The 25,432-nt window shown below is 39.8% G+C and overlaps 1 protein-coding gene across 8 annotated transcripts in view; it reads right to left on the bottom strand.

Moving 5' to 3' along the window:
• RIMKLB (ribosomal modification protein rimK like family member B) overlaps positions 1-25,432 on the bottom strand; it is an 80,594-nt gene that overhangs the window by 47,815 nt on the left and 7,347 nt on the right. For 3 of the 8 annotated variants that reach the window (XR_004286835.1, XR_004286836.1, XR_004286837.1), the window contains exons 1-2: positions 22,831-23,137; positions 10,175-10,406 (exon numbers count right to left, since the gene is read on the bottom strand). Coding sequence is in view for 5 of the 8 variants with exons in the window: in XM_032347181.1 (XP_032203072.1) it covers positions 10,175-10,349 (175 nt within the window). In the remaining 3 variants the exon portion in view is untranslated. The other 5 variants (XM_032347181.1, XM_032347182.1, XM_032347184.1 and 2 more) reach the window with 5 other exon arrangements.

The following is a 25,432-nucleotide window of genomic DNA, read 5'->3' as shown; positions in this document are numbered from 1 at the left end:
GGACCTGAGCTCAAAAAAGAAAAGATATTTCTTCCTGACGACTGAAGACATTAAAAGGTTTTTCCTTTGATACTCAACTTATTTTCTGACTTAAGGAAATACTCAACTGTAAATCTCACTGTCCAGCTGGGTTTGGAATCACAGTCCAAGTTCCTAAAAGATTAAGCAGAAAAGTGATTCAACCAGGGCCATTGTTGTCTAACATTAAAATGCAAACAATCACAATGAAAAGGATACTGAAAAAAGACAGAGTAATACAAACTTTCTGGAGGACAGTCTGACAACAGCAATTCCTCTTCCAGAACTACCTAAAACCAACACATATAGTCTCCCTCTCACTGTAACTCTGGATAATGCCTACTCATCTTTCAGGTTTTATTATTTTTAAAGACTTTTTTTTTAGATTTTATTTATTTATATGACAGAGAGAGACACAGGGAGAGAGGGAACACAAGCAGGGGGAGTGGGAGAGGGAGAAGGCTCTCCAAGGATCAGGGAGTCTGATGCGGGGCTCAATTCCAAGACCCTGAGATGATGAGCTGAGCCGAAGGCAGAGGCTTAACCCACTGAGACACCCAGGCACACCCATCTTTAGGTTTTAGTTTCACTTCCTTGAGAGGCCTTTCCTAATTTTTAAATTTAAATTAGATTCCATTGGGGAAACCTGGCTTAGTTGGTAGAGCATTCCACTCTTGATCTCAGGGTTGTGGGTTCATGCCCCGATATGGGTATAAAGATTACTTTAAAAATTTTTTAAAATCTTAAAAATAAAGTCAATTCCACTGGTTCCATCTGATTACTGATTCCATAGATCACATTTTATTCCCGTATCACACTTTACTTTTCTTTTATACCACTTAAGTGAATAATTATTTCATCTTTTCTATAATGTCCACGTCTCCCACTTACCTTAAAGAGGGCATGAAGCAGTTAGAACAGGGCTATTTTGCTAAACTCTGTATGTCCAATACTTATCTTGGCACACAGCTAACACTCACTGATAAGCAAAAAATAATTTAGCGAACAGTATTGTTACAATTCATTTCTGTGTATGTATTTAGCACTGATTTATGGATGGTAAAACTATCCAATGATATTTGCTTTATATTGCAGTACTGTTTATGTCACTTAATAATTAATAAAAATATAAAGCTAGGGGCGCCTGGGTGGCTCAGTGGGTTAAAGCCTCTGCCTTTGGCTCGGGTCATGATCCCAGGGTCCTGGGATCGAGCCCCTCGGGCTCTCTGCTCAGCAGGGAGCCTGCTTCCTCCTCTCTCTCTGCCTGCCTCTCTGCCTACTTGTGATCTCTGTCTGTCAAATAAATAAATAAATAAAATCTTTTAAAAATAAATAAATAAATAAAAATTAAATAAATAAATAAAAATAGAAAGCTATTAGTATTTTTAAAAAGAGAAAAAACGAGATATATGTGCCTAGTGCTATGCTTTATATAGTACTACTCTCAAACTATTCCTTTCTCTTTCCTTAGCAATCAGCTAAGAGGAAACTTCCTGGGAATGTTTAAGGAAAATCTTCAGAATAAATTAAAATATTTTAACTATATGAAATAACTGTTATTTGGGGATAGGTTTGTCAACTAATGCAACAATGGGGGAAAACTGCCCAAAAGAGGGAATTAGACCAATAAATTAGGGCCAGCTGAGGTGTCACTGGCAGTAACTGCTTCAAACAACCAAATCAATTTTATGACAGCACTATAACATCAAGAGTGGGGTGGGTGGAACATGGGCGGTGGCAACAAAGTATATGTCTAATTAAAATGAGGTAATTTATAAATCTAGAAATTAAAACCAAACACCAAAGTAAAGCAATAGATATAAAAGCAAACTGATTTCTTCTTACAAAACCATTTTTAAAAATGAGAAAAAACTAGGGCACCTGGGTGGCTCAGTGGGTTAAGCCTCTGCCTTTGGCTCAGGTCATGATCTCAGGGTCCTGGAATTAAGCCCCACGTGAGGCTCTCTGCTCAGCAGGGAGCCTGCTTCCTCCCCCCTCTCTTTGCCTACTTGTGATCTCTGTCAAAAAAATAAATAAAATCTTAAAAAAAAAGAGAGAGAGAGAGAGAGAGAGAGAAAACTAGACTCAAATTTCCAGACTGAACATCTTTCCAGAGACAATGTGAAAAAGAGATTACAGACTATTTCAGGTATGAAATGAGTTCTGGAGAATATAAATCAAGTTGTTGCCATCTCTTCCTAAAGAAGACAACAAAGGTCTTCATGGGTAAAGTATAAAATCACAGGGTCCCAGCAAAGGTTATAATTACATATAGGTCTCCTTTAGAAAATGGTACCATACAGTATGTCTTTTTCTCCAACTTCATAATTTCACTTAACATCGTCATATTTTATCAAGTAGATATTTCAGTATGTGTCTCAAAGGAATTCTTGGGTTCATAACCAGGACACAAAGAGCATTAACCAAAAAAATATAGGGCACCTGGTGGCTCAGCTGGTTAAACATCTGCTTTCAGCTCAGGTCATGATCCCAGGATCCTGGATCACATCCCAGGTCCCAGGGCTTTCTGCTCCACAGGGAGTCTGCTTCTCTCTCAGCCCCTCCCCCACTCATGCTTTTTCTCTCTCTCTCAAATAAATAAAATGTTTAAAAATAAAAAAAGAAATATCAACTGTACCTAATTAAAATTAACAACTTCCACCCACCAAAAGATTCCATTAACAGACTGAAAAGGCAAGCCACGGAGTAATTCACAATATATATATATCCAGCAAGAGATTTACTCCCAAGGGGCACCTGGGTGGCTTAGTGGGCTGAGCCTCTGCCTTTGGCTCATGTTGTGGTCTTGGGGTTCTGGAATCAAACCCCACATAGGGCTCTCAGCTCAGCGGGGAGCCTGCTTCCCGCCCACCCCACCCCCGCCCCACCTACCCCCGCCCCACCTCTCTGCCTACTTGTGATCTCTGTCAAATAAATAAAATTAAAATAAATAAATAAATACATAAAAAGAAATTTACTCCCAAAATAAAATACAAAGCAAAAAAGAAAAAGACAGAGAAGCAATAAAAAATGACAACACAGTGGTGCCTGGGTAGCTTAGAGACTTAAGAGCCTCTCTGCCTCCTAATTCAAGGGTCCTAAAATTGAGCGCCACATGGAGCCCTACATTGGGCTCACTGCTCAGCAGGGAGTCTGCTTCTCTCTCACCCCGTCATCCCCCCACCAACTCATGCACACACATGCTCTCTCTTTTGTTCTCTCAAATAAATTCTTTAAAAAAAAAATAAGAGACAATTCTGGGAAGGGTGGAGTAGGGTACACCAGGAATCGGTCAGCCACCCCTAGACTTTTACTGCACTTGAAAAATCTGTCATATATAACTGTGTTAGAGTCCCCAAGTCAACCCTAAAGCACACTATGCACCTGTTCCTGGGGCAACTGACAACTTGCAGAAGCCAGTGTTCACTAAAAGGACCCTGTCCTTCAGATATTGAAGACCTCTCCTCTGATTACTGGTTACAACTTTTGATCACAGAATTGCAAACCAAAAGGGCAGTAGCTGTCACTGTTGTACTATCTCCACCCATGGTTATAAGCCCCTCCCCTTCCAGGTAAAATGACTTCCAGGGGATTTATTTCTTCAAATAACCTCTCTGCTCCCTTATGTCTTGTCATTTTCCCCTTTCAGGAGCCAGACATGAAAGACTAGGACATTATAAAAAAACTGCAGGGGCCCCTGGGTGGCTCAGTGGGTTAAAGCCTCTGCCTTCGGCTCAGATCATGATCTCAGAGTCCTGGGATCCAGCCCTGCACTGGGCTCTCTGCTGGGCAGGGAGCCTGTTTCCCTTCCTCTCTCTCTCTGCCTACTTGTGATCTCTGTCAAATAAATAAATAAAATCTTTTTTTAAAAAATTAAAAAAAAAAAAACCCTGCATATATGGGAAAAATTACAAAGTGACCATACATAACAAGGAAAGGTTTAGTCCTGAGAAGACGTTCCATTTACAGCCCAGGCTAATCTGCAGGACACAGACCATCTATAACAATAAGAAAACAAAGAACAGTAAACAAAAACACAAACCCTGGGGAAGGAGGAGAGTCTGATTTCCAGAGTTACTACATTATTAGATTCAAATGTACAATATTCAACAAAAACTAAGAAGGCATACAAAGAAACAGGAAAGTATAGCCTTTCAAAGCAACAGGTAAGTATAACTTTCAAATGAAGTAAAACAACTGTCTCAAAGATACTAAAAGAACTAAAACATGAGAAGGAAATCAAGAAAACCATGGTTGAAAAAAAATGCAAAAATCAACAGATCCAAAATACAAAACAAAACTAACAAAAATCCCAACAGAGACACCAAGGAGTAATCGCAGACTGAAATGGAAAGTCCAATAATAGAAATGAAAAAGAATAAAAGTTAAAAAAAAAATTAACTTGAGGTGCCTGGATGGCTCAGTGGGTTAAGCCTTTGCCTTCGGCTCAGGTCATGATCCCAGAGTCCTGGGATAGAGCCCTGCATTGGGCTCTCTGCTCAGCAGGGAGCCTACTCCCCCCCTCCCCGTCGGCTGCTCTGCCTGCTTGTGGTCTCTCTCTTTCTCTGTCAAATAAATAAACAAAATATTTTAAAAACTAAAATAAAATCTTTAAAAATAATAATAATAAATAAAAAATCTTTAAAAATAAAGAATGCTAGAAGGCAACACAAAAGTATAAAAAAAAAAGCTCTTGGGTAAAGGTAAATATATAAATACATAAAGAATCCTAAAATACTCTAATGGTAGTGCATAAATCAGTGTTATTACTGGTATAGCATTTGAAATTAAAAGCATACAGGGTCACCTGGCTGGCTCAGTAGAAACAGCATGGAACTCTTGATCTTGGGGTCCTGAGTTCAAGCCCCATATTGGCCTAGAGCTTATTTTTAAAAATTTAAAAAGTTAAAAGCATACAAAATAACTATGCCTATAAAACTGTCAATGAATACAAAATATAAGATATAATTTGTGACATTATTAACACAATATTAGGGGAAATTCATAGGGGTAGAGTTTATATATGAACAAATTTATCACCTAAAATAAAATTAAAACCATACTATGTATTTATTATATAATCTTCACAATAATGATGAATAAAACACCTACAGAAGATACATACAGATAAATAAGGAACTAAAGCATGACACGACAACAAATTAACAAAACACAAAGGAAGGTAACAAGAGAGGAAAAGAGACAAAATAGGTATAAGACATATAGAAAATGATAAAATGTCTTGCTTTTTCAGTAATCACATTAAAAGTAAGTATCAGAGAGGTGCCTGGGTGGCTCAGTCAGTTAAGCACTCATCTCTTAGTTTCAGCTTAGGATGTAGTCTCACAGGTTGTGAGATGGAGCCCTGTATCCCTCTCTACACTCAAGTGAGGAGTCAGTCGGCTAGAGAGTCTCTCCCTCTGCCCCTCCCCACATCTGTCTTTAAAACAAAAACAAACAAAAGATAGAGGGACAAAATGGACCTTAAACAATGCCTGGGCGGGGCCTGGATGGCTCAATCGGTTAAGTATCTTCCTGTGGACCCTGGGATTGAGTCCCACATCCAGCTCCCCGCTTGTCAGGAAGTCTCCTTCTCCCTCTCCCTTCTCCCTCTGCCTGCTTCTCTGCCTATTTGTACTCTCTACCTCTCTGTCAAATAAATAAATAAAATCTTAAAAGAAAAAAACAATGCCCACATATATGCTATCAACAAGAGACTCACTTGAGATGTAAGGACACTCAAAGGCTGAAAGTGAAAGGCTAAGAAAAGATATTCCATGCTAATGGTTACCAGAAGAGAGAAGTGGTCCTACTTATGAGACAAAATAGGCTATAAGAGAAAAAACTGTCAAGAGATAATCATCATTATTATGATGAGTCAATTCACCAGGAACTTATAACAATTATAAATATGCAGGCACCCAATACAGCACCCCCATGTATGAAACAAACTGTGAGAAACCAAAGAGAGAAATGGACACTAACAATAAGTGAAAAATCCAAATACTCTACACTTTTAATAATGGATCGAGCAAACAAACAGAAAATTTAATAAGGAAACAAAGTAACTGGAAGAAACATTACATATCAAATGGACCTAACATATAAAAAATACTCCTATCAACACAATTCTCATTCTTCAAGGGCAAATGGAATTTTCTCCAGGATACATCACATCTTAAGCCACAAAATAAATCTCAACAAATTTAAGAATACTGATATCATACCAAGTATCTTTTCTTGTTAAAGTTCAATGGAATGAAACTAGAAATGAATTAACAAAAGGAAACTATTTACAAATATCTGGAAATTAAGTAACACACTTTTAATTTGAGGGGAATGGAGAGGAAGAGAATCTTAAGCAGGCTCCATGCCCCGCGCTGAGCCCGATGCAGTGCTTGATCTCATAACCCTAAGGATCAGGACCTCAGCTGAAACCAAGAGTTGGATACTTAACAAACTAAGCTACCCAGGAGCCCCTAAAAATAACACTCACTTAAAACAAATGAGACAAAAGAAGTCACAAGGGAAATGAGAAAGTATCTTAAAGCAAAAGCAAAACACAGCACACCAAAACTTATGGTATGTGGTGAAAGCAGTGTTAAGAGGCAAGTGTACTGTTATAAAGATGCACATTTAAAAAAAATGCACATTAGGGTGCCTGGGTGGCTCAGTGGGTTAAGCCTCTGCCTTCAGCTCGGGTAATGATCCCAGGGTCCTGGGATCGAGCCTGTCATCAGGCTCTCTGCTCAGCAGGGAGCCCGCTTCTCCCTCTCTCTCTGCCTGCCTCTCTACCTACTTCTGCCTACTTGTGATTTCTTTCTCTCTCTCTCTCTCTCTCTCTGTCAAATAAATAAATAAATAATCTTAAAAAAAATGTACATTAAGAAAAATCTCAAATCAACAACCTAACCTTACACCATAAACAAGCAGAAAAAGAACTAAACCCACCATGAAGAGAAAAAGAAAAATACAGATTAGAACACACATCACTGAAATAGAAAAAACAGAAAAAAATCAACACTAACTTTTGGAAAGACCAACAAATTGACAAACCTTTAGCTAGACTAAGAAAAAAGAGAGGCCTTTAGTAACAAAAATTAGAAATGAAAGGAGATATTAACAATGGACGTCACCAAAATAAATGAGATTTATAAGAAACAACTATGAAAAATTATGCCAACAAATTGGATAACCAAGAAAAAATGGATAAATTCCTGCCAATATACAACCTAGTAAGACTGAATCATTAAAAAATTTAAAAAATCAGAATAGACATATTGAACCAATAATCCAAAATCGCCAAACAAGGAAAAACATAGCACCAAATGTTTTCACTGGTGAATTCTACCAAACATTTAAAGAAGAAGTAACACCAAGCCATCTTAATCACTCCCAAACATATGTGTCATTCTTCTTAGATATATATGCAGGAGTGGGATGGATTCTATGGTAATTCTACGTTTAACCTTTGGAGGAACTGCCAAACTTTTGCCCAAAGAGCCTACATTATTTTATATTCCCCTTAGCAATGTAGGAGGGCTCCAATTTCTCTATATTCTTGCCAGTACATGTTATGCAGCCTTTGGTTTTCCAACCTTTAAAACATAATAACACCTCTCCCTCTGCCTGTTGCTCCCCTTGCTTGTGCTGTCAAATGAATAAATAAAGTCTTTTAAAAAATAAATAAATAAAACACAGAAATATATACCCTAACCCTGTGGAAGTGGTGTTTAGTGAGCTATGTACCACACCGCCCTTTAAGCCTCTTCTCACACATACTTCAAGAGCATGGCTCCTAACACAATACAGTATCCAAATTTCTGACTCCAATCTCAACAACTGTACATGCACTTATGTTGAAAAGCTGTGAACTCTAAAAGCATGTGACAGATTTTGAATTTTATTTTTTTATTCTAGAGATAAAATGTGTATTTATATGAGAGAGAAAGAAGGCACATGTTCATGAACAGGGGGAGGGGCAGAGGGAGAGAATCTTAAGCAGACTCCCCATTAGGCACAGAATCCAAAGAGGCTGGAGCCCAGGACCTGATATCATGACCTGAGCTGAAATTAAGATGCAGATGCTTAACCAACTGAGCCACCCAGGAGCCTTAGATTCAGGATTTTAATTTATTTGATCAGGAGTATCTGTCATAGGTACAGTACAGGGCACGGGGGCAAATCCACTCTATTTATAATTTACCAAAGTTATAACAATTTTACACTTATTTGCATGATCACTTGATTAATGTTAATCTTAGCCTGTTTCATTTTGCACACCATACCAATTAACTAGCACATAATAAATACTTTCATTATATTTATGAAAGAATGAAAGAAAGAGGCTCTATCCCAGATCTCTAGAATCTGAATAACTAAGTGCTAGACCTAGGTGTATACATTAAAAAAAGAAAGCCTGACTGAAATAAAATACTGCGCATCTTTCCTGTAAAGGTAGTAACTACTTATACACTAAAGTGAAATAATCTAGAAAAAGTTCAGTTCTAAAGAAGTTATTTCTACAGCAACAATAACTTTTGATCCTAAATTAGCATGAGGATCATTTATACTAAAATGGGGAACATTCTGTTTTTCTATTACGTCTTTGATATAAATTAATTTACATATTAAAGATCAGCTGACAAAACAGTAACTGCTGAAAGGTACTGAGAATGAATTAAATGTCAAGAGGGCAGAGTAAAGAGTAACTGCTAAGAGATTCTACCTACTTAAACCACAGTAACATGTTATCAAGTAAGATTCTAGATCCATTAACTAAGGTGTGAATGAAACTACCCTCTTTACATACTGAATAATATTCTCACAATAACCATCTCTCTCCACTTTACTGATGAGAAAATTAAAACACATGATCTCATTATGATTCTAGACACAAAGCGAGTAATGTAGAATCTATTTTAAGTGTTTGTCTTATACCCTAATACTATCAGTAAACTATGAAGTATTTTCTGAAAGTTAATTAAAAATGCCATGTATATGCCACCATATAATGCTCCTTAACAGAAATGACCAACTTAGCTATAACAAGTCTTAACTTTTGGGTGCCTGGATGGCTCAGTGGGTTAAGCCTCTGCCTTCAGCTCAGGTCATGGTTTCAGGGTCCTGAGATCGAGCCCTGCACTGGGCTCTCTGCTCAGCAGACAGCCTGCTTCTTCCTCTCTCTCTGCCGGCCTTTCTGCCTACTTGTGATCTCTCTGTCAAATAAAAAAATAAAATCTTAAAAAAAGAAAGTCTTAACTTTCTAAAGATGTAAAGACTCCTAAGTCAGTTCTAAAGAATTTCTGTATTTCTAAGATATCTTCCCCTTATAACCCAAAACCAAACATGAAATACTGAAAATACCAGACTTCTCACCAACTGAGTCAAATCATTAGGACATTTCTAACCAGCAAAAAGAATAAAATTCTATTAGTATTTTATACTATATGTAAAAAATATTTTATGAAGAAAAAAGAAAGTAAGAATCACATGTGAAATTTTTTTTTACAGTATTTTTTTTCTTTTTTAAGATTTTACTTATTTATTTGAGAGACAGAGATCACAAGTAGGCAGAGAAGTAGCCGGAGAAGCAGGCAGAGAGAGAGAGAGAGAGGAAGCACGCTTCCTGCTGAGCAGAGAGCCCGATGCGGGGCTTGATCCCTGGACCCTGGGATGATGACCTGAGCTGAAGGCAGAGGCTTTAACCCACTGAGCCACCCAGGCGCCCCTCACATGTGGAATTTGATGAGTTTACTAAAAGGACCCCCATGAGGTAAATTCTCGTATGAGCACTTTATAAACAAGGTCTTTAAAAATTAGAAGGCAGCAATAATGGGAAAAAAATTAGTAGATCATCTTTAATTTCTCTCCCAACTATTTCCCACATAATAAAGCAAGAGGTTCATTAAGTACTACTGTTTCTATTTCTTCCATAACATATAGTAGATTTGGGGGTGCCATAATATTGGGTGTCTCAGTTGGTTAAGAGGCTTGTGCTCTCTCTCTTAAAAAAAAAAATGCTAGATTTTAAGATTAGATGATACTTCATAATGATAAAGCTAGTAACAATTCCTTCCTCCAAACTATTCCTAAAAAATGTGGATTCAAAATATTTTAAGGAAAAATTCCATTAAACTACTTAGTATAGACTTACCCAGGTTTCCTTGCTCGATTGTCAGTACCACCTCATCCATCACCACAGCCCTAAAGTCCAATTCCTCCTCACAACATTTGGCCTTTAATGCTCGTAAAATCTCTTTTTGGGGATAGTCTTCTCTGATTCGACGATCTGTCAAAAACCACAACTTGGCTGCCACAGAGCTACACATCTTGATCTGCTTGGTCTTCCTTCTCTTGAATTATTTCCTCCTGAATGCCGATTCTTTCTATACAGAAAGACAAAATTCACAGAGTAAATAAAGAATTCTACTTAAGGAATTTCATGTTTGTGGGGCTCCCCTGTATATATGAAAATAAGTTTCACTTCCTCATATTAAAAAAAATCTATTTGGGGTACCTGGCTACTGGGCTCAGTTGGTGTGCAACTCTTGATTCTGGTGGTCTGAGTTAGAGCCCCACATTAGGCATAGAGATTACTTAAAAATATATATTAACGGGGTGTCTGGGTGGCTCAGTCGGTTAAGCATCTGCCTTCGGCCCAGGCCACGATCCAGGGTCCTGGGATGGAGTCCTACATTGGGCTCCCTGCTTAGTGGGAAGCCTACTTCCCTGCTTCTCCCTCTCTCTCTCTCTGCCCCTGCTTGTGTAATCTCTCTGCGATTGTAATCAAATAATGTTTTATTTTATATATACATATATAAAATAAAATATAAAAAATATATTTATATATAATAAAACATTATTTGATTATTATTTATATCATATTATAACATATATATTTAATATGTATAAACTATATATCATATTATATATATTAATATATAAAATAAAATATAATTTATATTATTTATATTATATTTATTATTTATATTACAAATAAAATATTTATATGTAAGAAAAAAGAAATCTGATTCTTGGCTTTCACACAAATAAATGCTGTGATTATATATTAACTATACAAATAAAAAATGAATAATGTAATATGATGCCTTTTCCCTTTCATTCAAATAAAAACTTTTTATACCACTAGAAATATAGAAACTCACAACTTCCCATGAAACAAAATTTCTCCATCGTCCACTGGGGAAGCTACCACTGCTATTTTATAATTACAGCAGATCACTTAGTACAAGTCCCATTTTCTACATCATGTTCAATGTCATTCCCTATATTATATACTATTATATTTAATTATATATTAAATACCTTGATATAAAATAGATAAGACTAATCATCAGTATATCCTGATCCTTCCCAACACAATTAACTCTATATATTCATATATCTGTAGTTTTTTTATGCAATTTTCCTCCCTTATTTTGTCATATTTATTTTATTACAAACATATTTATAGGAATGTTTTAAATAATGAGATAGTAACACTTGTTTTACTAGAGAAGTATCAACACTGAAATCATTTATATAGCAACTTTAATCAAAATAAATAGTTCAAGGGGTGCCTGGGTGGCTCAGTCGTTAAGGGGTCTGCCTCTGCTGGGGTCATGATCCCAGGGTCCTGGGACCCAGCCCTGCGTCAGGCTTCCTGCTCTGCAGAAAGCCTGTTCTCTTTCTCCCACTCTCCCTGCTATGTTCCCTCTCTCGCTGTGTCTCTCTGTCAAATAAATAAATAAAATCTTAAAAATAAATAAATAAATAGTTCAAGAATGAAGCAACTTAAAAAAACATTAAATGCTGGGGTCCATTCACTAAAATTTATTTTAGTCAGGGGATAGCATACTCTTACTCAAGGTTTTCATGCTTCCTTTAAATAGAACTTTTTTCAACAGACTGTTTACTAGAATACAAAAAAGGACTTTCTTCCACAGAGTGCTGCTTCTCAGAATCTGCATCATGAGCAAAAGCTTGTATCACGAGTAAGACAACAGTTCAAAATTTCCCTAAGAAGCAAAAAGTTTCAAGTTTTACTAACAAATGTTAACAGGTGGTTTCAAACAAACAAAACTTTTCAAAAATTAAATTCCTGAGGCCCCTGGCTGGCTCAGAAGTACAGCATGTAACTCTTGATATCAGGATCCTGAGTTCTAGCCTCATTGGGGCATAGAGCCTACTTTAAAAAAATTCCTAGTATCACCCCAGATGACATGGCAAACCTAACACAGAAAAAAGAATGAGGGTAAGAACTAGAGAAAGGAATGACCATACAGATGGCTTCCGGCACCACGACTGAAAGTGATTCCTCATGCACCATTCACACACTCTCCAGGGTCTCGGTCAGAAGGGCCTGTTCCATAGATGTACACCATAAGACCAGAACATCACGAGCCAGATGCACCACCACACACATACACACAGCCCCAACCCCAAACCTTAGCCTGCCATGCCTGCCACACTCACACCTGCCCCATAACCCAGGGTCTCAAGGCATCAATCACAGGAAAGCAGGGAAGGAATAAAATAACATGGGAGATACACTTAAGAGTATGACTTGTACCTGTGGAAAAGCAAGGGGAGAGCTCTCAAATGTGGCAATGCATCAGGCCAAGACCCAAGAAATCAGCAAAGGGGATGACTAGTGCCTAGAGGCTTCTGACCCCTTGTGTTATTGTTCCACAGCTGTCGACAAAAACGTGACCTCTTAAAAAAAGAACATGCCCTCTTGAGCCTTAGTCTAAATATGAACTGAAGATGTGGTCACTGAAAAGTCTCAAAGGAAAAGCTCCACATAAGAAAAGTCGCACCAGAGTACCTAATGCCTCCCCAGTTTCCCTTGAGAGAGGCATTATAAAATAAGGTATTTAGATAAATTAAGGTATTTAGACCAAGTAGTTTTTGGACCACCCTGTCAAGGACATTTAATACTCCAAAGCCATCTTGGTGCCTTCCCTGACACTTAGGTCTTGAACATCATCTGTTCACTGATATGACTGAATTTCACTGCATGAAACTGTATTGAATGAGTAAAGCAGTTGTGGGCCCCAACAGAACTCGGGATAGGATATTAAAGCCACTGGCAACTGGGAAGTAGAAATGTTGGCCAATACTGGTATATCAACTCATGGAAAATGCGCAGGCCACAACATTAACACAACATGTTATGTTCACTGATTCTATAATTGGACAAAAAAACACTCCTGGGCTGCAATCTCATGTCCTTGTGCAGCAACTCCCAAGAGATGATGCACATAAGCATCATGTCTGACTTCATCCTGCAGCTCTTACACCCATGCATAATCTTTGGGTGTTTCCACACTGGTATGCCACCATCAACTAACTGCAAGTTCGGGTTAGCCTCCCTATTTCTTTTCATTTTTTAAAAAAACATTTATTAGAGAAAGTGAGAGAGCATAGAGCATGAGCAGCAGGGAGGGGCAGAGGGAGATGGAGAAGACGACTCCCCACTGAGCAGAGAGCCTGATATAGGGCTCAATCCCAGGACTCAAGAATCACAAACTTAGCAAAACACAGATGTTTGACTGACTGAACCACCCAGGTGCCCCTCCTTTCATTTCTCCCAATGGAGCAGCCTGATCTCTGCAAGGCTTTCATAGGGGATACCAGCACCCCCAGATCTGGAACTGGAGAAATGCTCTGCAGAAGACTTTATGAAATATACAGACACTGTCTTGAAGAGGTCCAACATCAATACCAATGACTACGGTTCCTCAAATCCACCTAGTGGCCGTCAATACGGCAGCATCTGGGGATCATGACCTTGCCCTGCACTGAGATTAGCCTTCTTCATATGGAATACATTCTCTTTATCAGCTTCAAAAGATTCTTATGTTATGTCTTACTTTTCATGTGAAGAATCAGAGGCATGCCACATTGTATTCCAATGTCCACCAAGGAGATGATGTCCCCAGCCTGAAAAAGGCAAGTTAGCTTAACAACCTCCAGCTTATTATTTACGGTTTCATTTGTACTGGTATCTTCAAGTGATACCTGTCCAATTTTTTTTTTTTTTTTAAGGAAATGGCTTTGGGTTTTTTTTCCCAAGATTTTTATTTATTTATTTGACAGAGAGAAACAGCAACAGAAGGAACACAAACAGGGGGAATGGGAGAGGGAGAAGAAGGCTTCCTGCTAAGCAGGGAGCCCAAAGCGGGGCTGGAACCCAGGACCCTGGGATCATGACCTGAGCCGAAGGCAGTAGCTTAACTGAATGAGCCACCCAGGCACCCCCAATTTTTTATCCATTATAATTTTACAGTGAACTCCAAGACCAGTTTATTGCCAGGGAAATAAAGAGCACAACTCTCTCCTCCAACCAATGGTCCACTCCTATTTGGAAAGGTACCCAGGGTGGCCCTTATCCTTATCAGGCTGCCCTATTGGGATTCACATCTAAGAATAGCCAGGAAACAAGAGGTAAAGACTCTCCAACCACAAAGGCAGAGGCTCTGTATTTCCCCATCCAACCCACTCCCATGGCCCTCCTGGTCTGGGAGGCCACCTTCCTGCGGGCCAGGTGGAGGCCAGCATTTCCTCCAACATATCTACTTTTCTGTTTATCCCATTAATAAACATCCAGGAGAAAAAAAACTGCTAAGAAGTCAAAAGCATAATGGTATATCTACAGTCCAGGAAACCAAAAGTACACAAATAAAATGATAGTCCTGAGTCTCAAAAATAAAAAACCTCAGATTATATTCACTATTTTAAAAGACAGTAGAGTCCCTTGTAAAAGTAAAATGGTTCCTCCCACACACACACAATATTAAGGAAAACAATGCACAAATATCAGATACCAAATAAATGCTACTGATAAACTGCTAAATCAGTTTTTCTTTTTTTAACAAAGAGACATGTGACAAAGAAAATTTACATTTATATTAGACATAGTTCTCCCATGCAACTTCTGGATACACATGTAAATAAAAGTCTCTGTGATCTGTCAATAGTCTAGGCAGGGCTAATTAAATGGGAATCATAAATAAAGTGCTTCTTTCATTTTTCTCATGAGACCCCCTTCCCAATGGTACTTATTCTGCTAGGAAAAAAGCACAATTATAATCTGCCATAAAGCTATTGAGGCACCTCTTACTCCTAGGAACATTATTTATTCCAGATAAGACATAGCATATAAACTCAGAATCAAAAGACTGAGAATGAAAAAAAGGTTAGATAAGGAAAATATACATACTAATGTACAATTAAGAATTTACTCCATTTGGCAATTACTACAGATGTGCTTCTGATGACTTCATTTCTGTCTTGGATGGGGCATATAAGAGTTATGTCAGGCTTCCAGAGAAAAATAACAAATATGCATATATTGAGTTTAGGCACTCCTTCAGTCTTCTTTTACGTGACCCTTCTCTCCTGACAGTTCTTTTTCTATACATAATCCCTAGGACTTCCTTCCTGAACCCTTCTCTCCTTTCTCTGTAACTGTCATCCTCACCAGGTTTCAACTATTATTATTGAAATTTGAATATATCATTGACCTACTAAATCTTTTTCCAACCAGTTTCCAACTAAATTTGAGAGATCCTATTTCAATCTGCCTAGTGTACATTCCTAACTAAATGCCACCGACTATTCCCTCAGCTGAGCAAGTAAAAAGTTGATTTTTATTCACATACCTGCTTCAACACCTGGATTTTTCATTTTGTTAGTTCAACTGTGTCAGCGTGGCTAGACAATGATGCCCAACTCTTTGCGCTAGTCTATATGTTGCTATGAAGATATTTTGTAAATATGATTAAAGTCTGTAATAAGTTGACACTGAGTGAAGATTCCCTCTATGTTGTAGGTGGGTCTCATCCAACCAGATGAAGGTCTAAAGAGCAAAAACAAGTTCCACAAAGAAGTAACTATGCATTAAGACTAAAACAGAAGTCCCTCCCTGAATTTCCAACCTACTGGCTTGCCCCATGAATTTCAGACTTGCCACAATCATACTAACCAATTCCTTAAACTTAACTTCTATTTCTTTCTTTCTCTTTCTCTCTCTCTTTCTCCCTTTCTTTCTCTCCTCTCCCACTATTAGCTCTAACAACCACCTGGACTCTTATGGACAGGAGTGAACCCTAGGAAAAGCACAGCTACCTGTTAGAACTTGAACCCCGGACAGCTGTGTGGTGCCATGACCTTGGACTACCTACCACCTCTTTTGCTTATGTCAGTGATATTTGGGAATTATTACAGGCCACAGAACTTTTTATTTTAAGTATTGTCTGTCATACCTTGCTCAAAAGTTTTAGGAAATTATTCCTTTAACATCAAAGTCTGCATGTCAGCATGCAGCAGTACTGTTTGTAAGAGGGATTGTGTTACACTAACAAGATCATCTTACATTTGATCCATTTCACTTTTACATTTATATTCACAACATCCCTGGAAAAGTATCCCTCCCTCCAAAGAAGCAAATTGTTCAAGGTCAAAAATCAGTTGTAATCTCAGATCACCTAAGACTCTAAGTACTAAATAAATAAAGTATTTGATTAAATAATATATTCAATTAATATTTGATTGACTACTATGTACTCTAAAAATATTCTGGTAGGGGCGCCTACGTGGCTCAGTGGGTTAAAGCCTCTGCCTTCAGCTTGGGTCATGATCTCAGGGTCCTGGGATCAAGCCCTGCATCGGGCTCTCTGCTCAGCAGGGAGCCTGCTTCCTCCTCTCTCTCTGCCTGCCTCTCTGCCTACTTGTGATTTCTGTCTGTCAAATAAATAAAGTCTTTTAAAAAAAAATTCTGGTAAACGAAACAGACATAATCCTAGTCCTCACAGAGTTAAAAACTATCTGATATTAAAATGTCCACAAAAAAAGATGCTCAACATCAATAATCATTAGGAAAATGCAAATCAAAACCATGTTAAGTAAAATCACATAAACTGGATGGCTACTATCAAAAACAGGAAACAAATGTTGGGGAGCATGTGGAAAAACTGGAAGCCTTGCAAACTGTCAGTCGGAATGTAAAATGGTACGACAGCCATGAAAAACAGTATGGCAGTTCCTCAAAAAATTAAAAATAGAACTACCATATGATCCAGTAATTCTACTTTTGGTATATAACCAAGTGAAATGAAAGCAGAGTTTTCAAAGAGGTATCTGTACACACATGTTCACAACAGCGTTACAATAACTAAAAGGTGGAAGCAACCAAAGTGTTCATCGAAAGATGAATGAGTAATACAGAATATACTTACAATGCCTTAAAAAAGAATTAAATTCCAATGGATGCTACACATGGATGAACCTGGAGGATATTATGCACTAGTATATGACTGCCAAATTCACAGAAAGTAAAATGATGGTTGCCAGGGGCTGGGATGTTGGGGGAATCAAGACTATTTGTATGAAGAGTTCTAGAAATGAATATGGTGGACAATTGCACAAGAATGTGAATATAGTTAATACCACTAATGTGCGTTCTTAAAACATGACTAAGATGGTAAATTTCGTGCTATGTATTTAACCACAATAAAAAGAAAACTAGAGAAGAAAAAAAATGTCATAAGCAAATTAACATGCAAATTTTTACACATATTTACCTAAGGGATCAGAAAAATGTCACCTTTACTTAATTTACCTGTAGCTTTATTACTAAATTTCTCAAAGCAGTCTGTGATATACAAAACTAATTACACTTTTTAAAATAGTTTCCTCTGCATGGGGTACCTGGCCAGCTCAGTTGGTGGAGCATGCCTCTCTTCATCTCTGGATTGTGGGGTCTCACCCCACGTTGAGTGTAAAGATTACTTAAAATCTTCCTTTAAAAAAGTGTCCGGGGGCGGGGGGGGAGCTTTCTCTGAATGGAATTTAAATAAAATTTCTAATTGAATGGAATTTAAATAAAATTTCTAATGATTTCAAGGCACCTGGGTGGCTCAGTGGGTTAAAGCCTCTGCCTTTTCAGCTCAGGTCATGATCCCAGGGTCCTGGGATCCAGCCCCATGTTGGGCTCTCTGCTCAGTGGGGAGCCTGCTTCCCCCAACCCCCGCTGCCTGCCTCTCTGCCTACTTGTAATCTCTCTGTCAAATAAATAAATAAACTTAAAAAAATTTTTCTGAAGATTTCACTTAATACAAGAATGTTAAATCAACCTATCTCTCTCTGGAACATCGTACAAAATCTACAAAATGTTCCCAAGATGCAGTGCACAGTGTGGCTCCCTCAGAGTTCATCATGTTTAGGGGCGCCTGGCTGGCTCAGTCAGTGGAGCATGCAACTCCTGATCTCAGCGTTGTGAATTAAGAGCCCCAAATTGGGAATAGAGACTACTTAAAAACCCCAAAATCTTAAAAAAAAAAAAAAAAAAAGTCTCATCATGCTTAACATGTTAAAAATGTTGGGTCTTCCTAATTTTCTTGCTGGACAATATACTGAAAAAATGAGTCAGGAAACTATTAATATAGTGAAACTGAAAAAAGTCTTTATAGATATGGCTAACTATATGTCAAAGGGATAAGCTCAGGAAATAACAACTCAGGAAATATTTGAAGCCTGCTATTTAGACAAATCTGCATGAATTTCCAAGATGTAGTTTTCCGACAAACTATCAAAGTCTGAAAAGCTGCCAAATGTGGGACAGTGGAGCAGTAAGAAAGAACTGGTGTGATCTAATATAGCAAATCCATGTTCTATTTTTGGAGACCATATTTTTATATGCCTAAGAACATGAAGCCAAGAGCTAGTATGAGAAAGGGTTAAAACAAGTGGAGGGTGGTGGTAAGGAGCTGAATAGAGTAAAAACATTAAGGGGTAGATTTGGAATTATTTTTTTAAAGGTTTTATTTTAATTCCTGTTAGTTCACATAAATATTATATTAGTTTCAGGTGTACAATACAGTGATTCAACAATTGTAGAATTTTTCACAACTTGGAGATGTACTGCCACTTTTGAAAGAAAGGTAATAAAAATCATTGACAAAAAATTGACAAATTGGTACACATTTTACGAGAATCTAGTAAACGCCTCCAAACACTGCTGGGAGAACAGACTGCCAGATGAAAAGAACAAGGATCAATGAAATTACATTGTGAGCTCCATGAAGACAGATTCCATTTTATTCTGTATTATCCCCAGCAGGTAACAGAACCTTAAGTATGACAGACAAATGTTAAGGCTTAGGGGTTAGGAATTATTTTAAAGGAGTTTGTTTATTGAATTGTAAGGCAGTACCTCCCCCGCCAAAAAAAGCTATTTCAATATTTAATACCAAGTAAATATACCCATTAGATCTAAACACAGCTGTCAAAAATTCAGTTTATCTGGATGCCTGGATGGCTCGGTTGGTGACTCTTGGTTTCAGCTCAGGTCATGATCTCATGGGCCTTGGGATCAAGCTCCATGTTGGGCTCTGCCCTCAGCAGGGAGCCTGCCTAAAGAGTCTCTCCCTCTGCTCACCTCCTTTCTTTCTCACAAATAAATAAATCTTTTTAAAAAATTCATAATTTATGGGGTGCCTGGGTGGCTCAGTAGGTTAAACCTCTGCCTTCAGCTCAGGTCATGATCTCAGGGTCCTGGGATCTAGCCCCTCATTGGGCTCCCCCCGCCCCCCGCCTGCCTCTCTGCCTACTTGTGATCTCTGTCAAATAAATAAATAAAATATTTTTTTAAAAATTAAAAATTCCTAATTTATCTTTCCAGTTTCTCATAAAAAACAAACAACGCAAACCTAATCCTACTTTCCACTGCCATTATACAATTCATCCTTAAATAATTAGCTTTGTTAACAATTAAAGTCAGAGGAGGAAAAAAAAAAAAAACCTGTAATTTTAGTAAAAGGAGTAAAAAAGATATAAGCAGATGGGTTCCATGCAGACGAGACTCTAAGGGAGTAGTGCTGGCTAGCTCTGTGGCTTTTGTCCTCTAAGCCAATTTTGAAAGGAAAAAAAAAATTGGAAAAGAAAACATTAAAAAAAAATACCACAGCATGAGTTATCATGAAGCCAGAAACTCTGTTCTTTTCTGCAAACCTAGTATGTACATGAATCTAAAATACCATACCTAGTATGGTACATGAATCTAAAATACATTATGTACAGGTATTTTGATGTAGTATATTATTATTTAATATACTAATATACTATTTAATATACTATATTATTTAATATACTAATATTATCCTTAATATGACAAGCAGGAAAATTCCCAAGTAATGAAAGACAATTTCCTCATCATCTGTACCTAATCTCTCCTATTCAACCTCTCTTGAAACAACTGCACATCCCACAGTACAGTTAACTAAATATCCTTATCACAATCTCCTCCCAGATTTTTTAAAAAATTAGATTATAATTTCCCAAGGCTCTTTTCCCATAAGCTTATGACTTAACCCCACTTGCTCTTTGTAATACTCTCTGTAAACTAACCTGTCATAAACCCTCTCTACAAATCCACATCACTAAAATACACCCCCAGACCAGTTGACAGTAGTAAGCAACAAACTCCTTCCTTTGCTTTATGTTTAGTTTTCTCTCACTCTTCACATGTTGTTCCTGGGTACAGAAGTTCTTCCCCCACCCTCTTTCACTTAGTTTAGGACTCTATGCCTGCTTCCCAGAGGAAGATGACAAAAGCTACTTCTCCATCTGTGGAACTGGCTCTGTTCTCTCCCCTCCCCCTCAACCCATTCCAGTGTTCATCTTATTCTTTCAGCTCATAGGGAAGGGGAGAAGTTGAGAAATCAGTCTAGAGACTTACCCCATTAGCAAATCCCAGATGGATACATACTGAGGAAAGCAAGAATTGGGAGAGGTTTTTTTAAAAGCCATGTTCTGTGCTGTACCCCAACACACTAATGCCTGAAGCTTGGTTGGCATTCATTGGTCTCAGGTAAAAAAACAAAAAAAAAATGTTCTCTTTAGTGTTTCTTCGTAACATGGCTAAGAAGGGGTAGACAATTTATAAAACACTTCTAGCAATTTCCCTCTGGAGAGGAAAAGGGGACTGAATGAGAAGGAAAAGAAAAAAAGGGAAATTTGCTGTCACTCTCCCCTCACCTTCAGACACTTTTGTATTCAATATGGAATCTAAGAAAATGGAAAAAAAAAAAAAATGAAGATATCCACCAGAAACTAAGGTAAGTGGCATTTGGCTGGTAGCCCCAAGTCTAAAGGTTAGATACATACAATTCTTTACCCCCTGCAGGGGCATAGGTGGAAATAGAAAGAAAGGATCTTCACTGAGTGGAGGATTCTATGTGACTGGATTTGCTTTCCCCTCCTGGACTCTCTGTTCTCAAAATCATAGAGTGCCCCCTCCCTGACAGATAGTGCTCCGGCACCTAGTGGGGTAAGAGAAAACAAGAGAGAAAAAAAAGGAGAGAAAGATAGAAACATCAACAGCCATCTTGCCAAACTGACAACTGAATATATTATAGGAAAGAAGGAAATTAACTGCACTAACCAAGATAGAAAGTAATAAACAAAAGATTACCTCTAAAGGTAGGTAAAGAAGGCCTCTACACAAAATAGGCCTTCTCCCCTTTGACACACTAACCAAATATCACACAGTAAGTATTAGAAAGGAAATTTATGATTGTTAATTTTTAAAATTAGAGGCTGTCACTCTAAAAGTTAGAAAATAAATGCTCAACCTCCATGACTGGAATTTGTGTGTTTTATTCCAAATGCATATCTTAAAGTATTTTGACAATGAATTTTTTAAGAAACAAAAAATAAGATTTTTAAACTACCCAAGGCTGTGAAAGAAATGAGATCTACATAGCATTTAAATTCTAATGGTTACAGTTAATAATTACAAACTTCGTTAAATATAATAAACATCGCGCCCACAAAAAAGGAGTATTTTCCATATTAGGCTGCCCCACGTACTCTCCATACAGATTTCGAATTTAACCCAACTCCCCAAAGATGTGAGAACAATTTATGTAATTAATGGGAAAATAACAGCACGCTGAAAGAATTTACATCAAAGTTAAATTCAACACGGTTAGCATAATAACCCACTCATTGAATACAATTAACGCCCCATCTCTATTCATACCCACAATTGGGATAAAATACCGGGATTACAAATCTGCAACCAGAGATAAGGATGCATTAGTAAGGCAAATCTGAAGTTATTATCTCCAACCATTCCGAGGTTTTTAAAGGGAGGGGCTGGGGAGGCAAGCTTTGCACCATGGTCAAATGCTTAAGGGAAAAAAAAAATCAGGTCAAATTATTTGTCACCCCACTCTTATTCAGAGGACTGTCAAAAGAGAAAGAATGACTCTCACACTTTCTAAAATCTGATGCCTCAGGAGGAGAACAGGGAATCCAAACCATGCTCAAGTGCAGGACGAACACATCCTCCTCCCTCGGTCACACCACAGGAATGTCTGATGGAAGCAGCGACAGGAGAGATTACCACACTCTCGAGGACAGGTTGGCACAACGTGTTTTACTCCACCAAGCATTCCCAGGGTTACCACACCCCCTCAACAAGCGAGGAAGCACACTTCACGACCGAGGCCGCTGCCTCTCTCCAACAACAGTTCTCCCGTCACACGCACACGGCTCCCCTCAGCCCCCTCCCAGCACCACCACCGGCCCGGGCTCCCCCCGCCTCCTGCTGCGAGCGACCCCCGGCCTTCACTATCTCCCGCGCCCGGCGCGCCCCGGGCCCGCTCCCCGCCCCGGCCGAGCCCCGGCTCGTCGTCGAGTCCCTCCGACTGCAGTCGCCCACCGGGGGGAGGGGCGCGGGAGGCGCGCCCGCCCCCGCCTCACGCCACTACACCGGAGGAGAGAAGCGATCGCACCGCTCACCTGGCTCGGGCGGCTCCTCCCTCGCTCTCGGCCAGCGGAGCCGGGCGGTGGCTTCCGACGGAATCGCGGGCTGCCGGGCGGGCTGGAGGTCCGAGAACGAGAGGAGGGGGGAGGGGGTCGGGATGCCGGGAGCCGCCTCCTTTCTCCTCCACCACCGCGGCTCCCGCAGCCAGGCCGGGCGCCCTCGCACACTCGCCCACTTTCTCACAGCCTCGCGGTCGGTGTGGCTCTCCCTCACCCCCCACTCCCACACACACTCGCCCCCACCCCCACACACACTCACACCCGGCCGCCCCTCGCTCCCTCACTCCCTCACTCGCCTGTAGTGCGCGCGCGCGCGACCCCGCTCACACACAGCGCGCGCGACGCCAGCGGAGACCGCCCCGCGCTCCCCCAGACCGAGGCGCCGCGCGCCGCTCGCCCGCGTGCAGAGGACCCTCGCGCGCCCCGGCCCCGCCCTCCAGGCGCGGCGGCGCGGAGGGCAGGGGGCGGGGGGGCGGTGGCCGGCAGGGCAAGGGGCCGGGCCAGCGCGCCGAGCCGAGCTTAGCGGATCCAACACCTGCGTCGGGACCCGCCCTCCCGGCTCCGGGTCCCCACTCGCAGCCATCGCCGGCCTCTCGGATGGTGAAGGGGCGATGGAGGGCGCGCGCTGAGAGGGAAATGGGGGCGCGAGAGCGCTTCGAGGACGCGCTTTCCCCACCCGCCCCCAAACCGTCCTCACTAAGGAAGGAAAACGGGTGGGGGGGCGAGGTTTGTTCCCAACTCCAAACCGCAAGATTGATTCCTTCCGTTGTACACCCTCCCCACCCTCACAGTCCCTCCTAGGGCCCCATTCATCCACACTGCGAACCCTGACGCCAGCCCACCAAGCCTCTTGGGGACAGTGTGCTGTCTGCGTGTCCACGCCCAGCCCAGCTCAGCCCAGCCCACCACCCGCGCAGCCTTTCCGGTGCCCCCGCCTAGAGTCCCCTCAAGCGGTGGTCTCCCCCCCCCCCCCCCGGGCCAAGACTGGGAACAAAGATCAATACCTATAAGGTCCTTATCCGTGTACGGAATAAAGACATTGCCTCTGTACATTATGAGGCAAAATTTTAAACTACAATACACCATATATTCTCAGGACTTTAAGCAGGTTTAAAGATCTAGACGGGGTAGTGTGGTACAGCCAGCTTTGCTACTTGGAAACCAATATAACCCCCCCACACCCCCTGCTAATCAGTTCCCTTAACTTCCTCCGAGCCTTTGTTATGAAAAGCTAGGAGTATATTTCAAGGTTCCTGTGAGAATGAAGTATATTTAGGAGCATTCTGAAAATCCTCAAGATGTCTATAAAAATTATAGTCCAAAGGAAGCTAAGAATGTATGTTCAGCTATGATACTACTGTTAATTTTTCTAGATCATGAAGAATGAAAACAAAGGCAACAGATGACTGTGCGACTCTACATGGCAAATGCATGTCTAAATAACCTTAGTCATTTATTACCACCAAGATCCCAGATATGAAATACCATAATGTCCTAACCAGTTTGCATTCTTCCAAGTCACATTCTATTCTGAATAGCCTCAGCCAACAAATTCTTTCCCGCACTCGGTTCCCAATCTTTATGGTCTGCTGTTTTTTGCTGATTTCACTCAGTACTTAGTCCTTTAAGAGATACAACATAACCCAGGGTGGTAATTTCTGGACTGGATTAGATTTAAGTGATCTTCTAAAGTACCCTGACTTCTCTGTATCTTACTCTACCTGATTACACAAGTTATCTATAAAAATATTTCATAGAGGGCGCCTGGGTGGCTCAGTTGGTTAAGCAACTGTCTTCAGCTCAGGTCATGATCTGGGAGTCCCAGGATCGAGTCCCACCTCGCGCTCCCAACTCCATGGGGAGTCTGCTGCTCCCTCTGACCATCTCTCCTCTCATGCTCTCTCTCTCTCTCAAATAAATAAATAAAATCTTTAAAAAAATATTTATAGAAACTATAAAAGTAGTTACTTCATTGAGTTAGTATAAGGAGTAAAGGAGCTAATAAGTGTGTAAGACTTAAGGCCTGGAACAAATTACAAATTACAGTGCTACTGTAAGTGATTACTGCTGTTATGTTTTGCCACTGATAGTGAACCTAGGATAATGAACAGTTTTCACAAAGGACACATTTAGAGGAACAAATGTGCTACAGGACACACTACCTTCAGAAGAAAGGAAGAAAAGTTTACAGAGCTAAAATGTTTCTATTTATTTCCACCCTGATATTCATCTCCTGAAACAAAGTATATTCAATCTGAAGACAAAAGAGAAGCATTTTGTGATCAAGGAAACCTCGATCACAGAGATATTAACACAATGAGAATCTGGCAAAAGATAAAGGAAGAAATTGACACAGGGAAAAGGTTGCATGACTGGCCCAGGAGATTATCAATAATACCTAGCCTGTCCATTACTCTTAACGTTAAGAAACCCAATTTGGGGTAACCATGCATCACCCAGAAAAGGAAGGGTGAAACTGTGGGTAGGAAGTATTAGACTATTAATTCACCCACCATCTGCCTTTTAAAAAATGCTATCTATAAACATACTGTCATTAGATGCCAGATACATCCAAAGA

This window comes from Mustela erminea, chromosome 6 (assembly GCF_009829155.1).
Source record: "Mustela erminea isolate mMusErm1 chromosome 6, mMusErm1.Pri, whole genome shotgun sequence".
Lineage (NCBI taxonomy): Eukaryota > Metazoa > Chordata > Mammalia > Carnivora > Mustelidae > Mustela > Mustela erminea.
The sequence above is the reverse complement of the archived record's forward strand: the minus strand, read 5'-3'. Positions and strand labels throughout refer to the sequence as shown.